This window comes from Drosophila simulans, chromosome 3R (genome assembly GCF_016746395.2).
Source record: "Drosophila simulans strain w501 chromosome 3R, Prin_Dsim_3.1, whole genome shotgun sequence".
Lineage (NCBI taxonomy): Eukaryota > Metazoa > Arthropoda > Insecta > Diptera > Drosophilidae > Drosophila > Drosophila simulans.
In genome coordinates, this window is record NC_052523.2 from 2,949,749 (window position 1) to 2,955,221 (window position 5,473).

Consider the following 5,473-nt stretch of genomic DNA (forward strand, 5'->3'; position numbering starts at 1 on the left):
TCTACCTTTGCCTTTTAGTAATTCGAAAGTTTAATCAAATATTATTTTAAAAGAATTACTAAGAATGAACTGAGTTCTTTTATTATTTTTATAAGTATTCTAAATATTTTTCAGACTGTAGAAAACCAGAAACATAGTAAAAAAAACGTGAGATGGTCTGATTTTCATGGGTGTACAGTTGGCAACCTCTTCCACTGGCGTCTCCATTTTTCCTTTTCTGGTTGGGTTTGACTTGGTTTCGTGATTAGTGATAAGAGTGTATTCGTTTTTGTCCTGGTTGCCTCCTTTCCGATTTTGGTCCACCTTGTGTGAGCTCTGCTTTTCAGTTTCCTTGCCAGTCAGTCCGGTTCCCAGCATCGTTTGTCAAGCGATTTATTTCAATTATTGATGTTGATGTTGCCTCTTCCTGGTTATGTACCGAGCTAGATAAGGCAGCAGTGGTGTGGCCGAGCAAGTTGCCAGTTTGTGGGACACTTTTCCCAGTAGTTCACTGCCCTGTTTCCACATTTAAACTGACTTTTCAGCGCCGCCTTAAAGTAGGCAACTGGAGTGTGGCAATCGAAACTCGCACACAAGAGTGCAGATGGGCCAGCATATTTCCGTTTATAATTATTATTATAACAATGGCCGGGGATTTGGCCGGCGCATAATTAGTGAAATGTAAAAATTAATCAATTTCGTTATAACCCAATTATTGAAATTGCTAGCAATGCAATTAAGCCGCGTTTGCCCAAAAACGGTCAAACGACCACATTCAACGACCACTTGGTCCATGTCGCTGGCAGGACCGCCAATATAATAATAGCAAAGGCAAACAGCAGCGATATGGGATCCGATTTGGATCCAATGCGGGTCGAGTGCTGGTGCATCCGCATCCATACGTGGACTATATATATGTACATATATGTTCTGGCAACTAGAATCGAGAAGGGCTTCCCTGGCCCAGACAAATTTGCATTTTGTGTGATAGTAAATAGTCCAGAATGGATAAAGTTTTTCATTTGCATTATGACCAATGGCGCCCGAATAACCGACTTTTCCGCGCTAAAGATTTAATGGCTATATGTGCACACGGGGCGAGCGGAAAATGCCAAGAGTTTTCTCTCGCCATTGAGCAGAATTCCGTAATTTTGTCAGATGCCATGGCTCATTAGCAAATAAATATCTAAAATTTTGCTAAGGGAATTAAATGCCGTGAGAATAAATAGACGCATGATGTCTTTTTCGCGCTACGTTGTCAGTGTAAAATATATAAAACAGCTGTTTTTCTTTTTTGCACAAAAACAAGTAGATAGATATATAATAATTCATAATAATGAATACATTTTTCGATTGTATATGACTAATTATAACTATAATTGGTATTCGACCAACGTCGATGCATAAATGTGTGTCATTTGGTGGGCATAAGTATATACAATAAATCAGCATGTGTACATTTAAAAATAACTATATTTTGAAATTAATGTCATACAAATAAATTTAATTTTAAACAAAGTGCAATGTGCAATTAAATTCATTGACCCCAGAGTGAAAAGCAGAAAGCATTGCACTTAAATTAAATATGCAAATGTTCGATCCACATACGCGTAAAACAATGTGCCTATATAACTAAGTTAATGTATAAATTATGCGTATAAAAATATGTGTATTTTGTTTGCTGTAGCACGCTCCACGGAGTGGTTTATTTAAATGTCTGGACATTGATGCCGACACACCTATATTTGCTTCAGATACACACACATATATATGAAATGAATACATATATTTCAATGGATATTTGTGGCCACCACATACGAGCTTATGTGCTGCGGAGAATGCAAACACGTATTCAAAATATTCTGGAAGAAATGCAGCCGGCAGCGAACATTTCACAGTTGACTAAAATGTAAACACGAAGAAGTCGGAAAAAAGGAAAATCATTTTCTAAATATATACAACGGTGCTTCGGAGAGCGCAATGCGGGAGGAAAATGAGCGAGAGTGGAAAAGCGTTGGGAAAAGCCGAGAACAAAGAGCAATGCATTGGTCATTCGTTTGATTTCAAGTGATTTTCAAATTCTATAGGCTGAAGTCATAAAAAAGCTTATGCGAACAATTGAATACCCTTTTTATGCAATATGAATTAATTGATCACTACTACCGATACAAATCTAAATCTAATTATACTTAATCACTCAAAGTATACTTGACCATGAAAATTGTAATCAATTTAACTAGACACAAACATAGTTATCTAATAGACAGTCAAACCATTTAATTTTAACAATCTTCAATTAGATCAGAAGATTTCTAGACGTTCTCCAATCCATGATCCCTGCCTGAGTAGTAGGGTGTAGAATCCGTGTATAAATAAATTGTGTGTAGGTTTTCCCGAACGGCAACGGCAACAGCTGCATAGCTTTTGGAAAATTGGGAAAGCCACTCGCGAGTTTTCCGCTGGCGGCGATCAGTGTGCGAGAGTGCGTCGACGAGCGAGGACACAGAACCAGAAGCCAAGGAAATCAGAGGAAAACGTATCCGGCGGGAGAAGAAGAACCAACGGGAAAGCTGTAGCCAAGTGAAAGTGTGAGGAGATATTAATAGAAGGCCACGTCGCACACATATATCCGAGCAGCGGATAAATATACAGACCGTTCATAGGCGGTCCGTGAGATACACACCCGGAGGAGAGACGGAAACCAGGATGACGGACGTGCCGGAGCCCGTGCGCAAGTGCGCCAGCCTGTTGAAGGGCACGAAGAGCGACACTGAAAAATTCGCCGCCCTCTTTATGGTCACCAAGCTGGTCAAGGGCAAGGACTGCAATGCGGCGGGCAAGAAGCTGCTCTTCGAGGCCATAGGGTTTCCCTTCCTCAAGAAGCTGCTGGTGTCCAAGGATCTGCCCAACGATTGCCCGCCGTTAGTTTACAAGAGTGTCGCTCTCTCGATCCTCACGTGCTTTTGCCAGGAGGAGGAGTTGGCCACCCATAAGGACATCATCGACGCCATACCCACGCTCCTGGAAATCGTTGAGCAGGCCGATGACGAGGACTACGAGGATAACCTAATCGTGGTCAGCGAGGCGTACAGTTGCCTCAAGAGCATCGCCAGCCATGAGCCTGGTCAGCAGGCCCTTCTGGCTACCGGAGCCATCCCGAAGATGTCTCAGATCTACTCCGCCCAGAGTTTCCAGACCGATGAGGCCTTGCACCTGATTGTGCTGCTCGTTAAGCAGTTTGGAGTGGTATCCTGGCCCGAGGATCCCACTGCCTTCCATGCTCTGATCCAGAGGATCGCTTTGGACATGGAAACCGACGACACGGAGAGAAAGTACGAGCTCTGCCGTATCCTGGCTGATATCCTTATCACCTGCCGTCGTGAGATTGTGATCAATTCTCTGGAGGGCCAGATCTGGCCGGAGAGCTTGTTCAAGGGCTGTGGCGATATTCTGAAGGCCAAGATTGGTCCCAAACAAAGGGATCCTGCACTGCATCTGATAGCCACCACCTTGCAGGTGCTGGGCATTCAATGGGCCTTCATGGACGAGCAGAAGACTTTCTTCCTGCAGCTCCTCCAACTGGGAGCCATCGAGGTACGCATGCAGATGGATGAGAAAAAACTGGAAACCACCTTCAAGCAGGCGGAGCTGCTCACCTGCTGCTTCTCCATTCTGGAGCATTGCATTGAGTATATGGCTACGGATCAGCTGGACCTAGAGCCCAAAGAGAAACAGACCACTTACACGGCTCTCAAGGGCGCCTTCAACCAGGTTCTGGCGGTTTTGACCCGTGTTAGCCAGGATAAGATCAGGGAGAGCACTAATCCCAAAGATAAGAAGTTTGTGTTTGCCATCGTGAAAGTTCTGTCCGCCTGGCTAGCCCAGGAGACAACGGCCATGAGACCGGCCATCTACAAGCTGCTGCCCTTCATGCTCAAGGTGGCCAACGAGAGTTTCCAGGAGCTAAAGACCTGGAGGGCAGGAACTAGGGAGGGCGAACCACCCATCGATGTTCTGCGTATCATGCTTCCGGCTCTGTGCCACTTTGCAGTGGAGGAGGATGCCAGGAGAGTGCTCTTCACCCACAAGCAGGACGAGGTGCTGCTGGAATCCTTGGAGTTCTACTTCAGCATTGCCCACTGGAAGAGGCCGCCAATTCCGCGTGCTGAGCGTTTGAAGCGAATGAATGAGCCCGATCCGGTTCCGACTCCGGAGCAGCAGGCGGAGATGAAGGTGGCCAGAAATGCCATAGTGGCGCTGTGCAACATTTTGATGAACTTCACCGTCTTGGAGCCAAAGAAGGCTGAGGATGGACCGACTTTCGCTAATCTGCTAAAGTTCGTGGTGGAGAATCTGCCCGAACTGAAGGATACGCCCGATAACCTGGTCATCCACGGAAACCTGGCTGTGCTGGGCCTTCTACTGCTTAAGCAGCAGTCCAAGAAGGTTAAGCAGAACGACTTCTCCATCTGTCGCTACATCCAGGCCACCATCCGTTTCCTCTGGGATGCCTACAACATCGATGAGAGCAACGATCCCACCGCCCTGGTGGTGTCCATTGCCTACAAGGGCTACTGGTCGGATCTGTCGGAGCTCTGGTTCCTGGGCATGCAGACCATGTGCGGCGTGCTACCCCTGGTGCCATGGCTCTCCGAGTTCGCCCTGGAGTCCGGCTGGGCAGAGGGCATAGTGAAGACCCTGAAGAAGGTCAAGATCGGCACCCTGCCGGCTAACGTTAAGTCCGCGTACGAGGACTTCCTGTCCCAACTAGTGGACGTGAACGGCGATGTCCAGGCGGTGCTCAAGAAGGCCGATGCCCTGCGGGTCTGCCGCAATCACAGGATGATGGATCTGGGCAAGAAGCTCTTCGGCGACTAAGCCAAGCAAGGCACTCTCTGTTTCTCTAGAGGCATTTTTTGTGTGTGATTTGTGCGCCAGCGAAAAATGGAAAATATTTTGTATGGATTTTATTCTATTTTATATGCTCTATTTTAATGACTAAATACCTAAATTTATAAAAAATAAAATAAATAAACCAATTTTAAAAACACATCCGGATATAAATTTCGTTTTTCAGTTTTGGCTTCTCTCATCAAAATGTTTTACCATTCATTCGTTCTCGTTTTCGTTTGTTCGGGCCAACTCAGCGGAATTAGTTGAAACTTTTGCTTGTTTTCGTTCTTGTTGTTCGTTTTATTTTCGAACAAAAGCAATATGTACGGCCAAAACACGTCACATTCGTATATACTAGAGAAAAAATAAAACACTAGCGTTAAACAACGATGACGAGTGCAAAGGCTGACCGAAAATAATACTAATAATAAGTGAAATTTAATTAAAAACATGCAGCTAAACTTTTTGTTCGCATCGGAATGGAATGGAATGGAACGGAAGCGGCGAATTAATAATGTGCTGACGTGAAGTGACAACTTTTTTGGCCAGCAATTGTGGAGCGGGAAATGCATGTAACATTTCGGAGGACAACTCATTCGCC

General features: G+C 45.1%; 1 protein-coding gene across 1 annotated transcript; it reads left to right on the top strand.

The window, feature by feature from the left end:
- The first annotated feature begins 2,370 nt into the window (after positions 1–2,370).
- LOC6726973 (neurochondrin homolog) lies at positions 2,371–5,031 on the top strand. Its single transcript, XM_002102339.4, has one exon. The coding sequence runs from the start codon at positions 2,686–2,688 to the stop codon at positions 4,855–4,857; it is 2,172 nt and encodes a 723-aa protein (XP_002102375.1). The 5' UTR covers positions 2,371–2,685; the 3' UTR covers positions 4,858–5,031.
- The last annotated feature ends 442 nt before the right edge of the window (positions 5,032–5,473 follow it).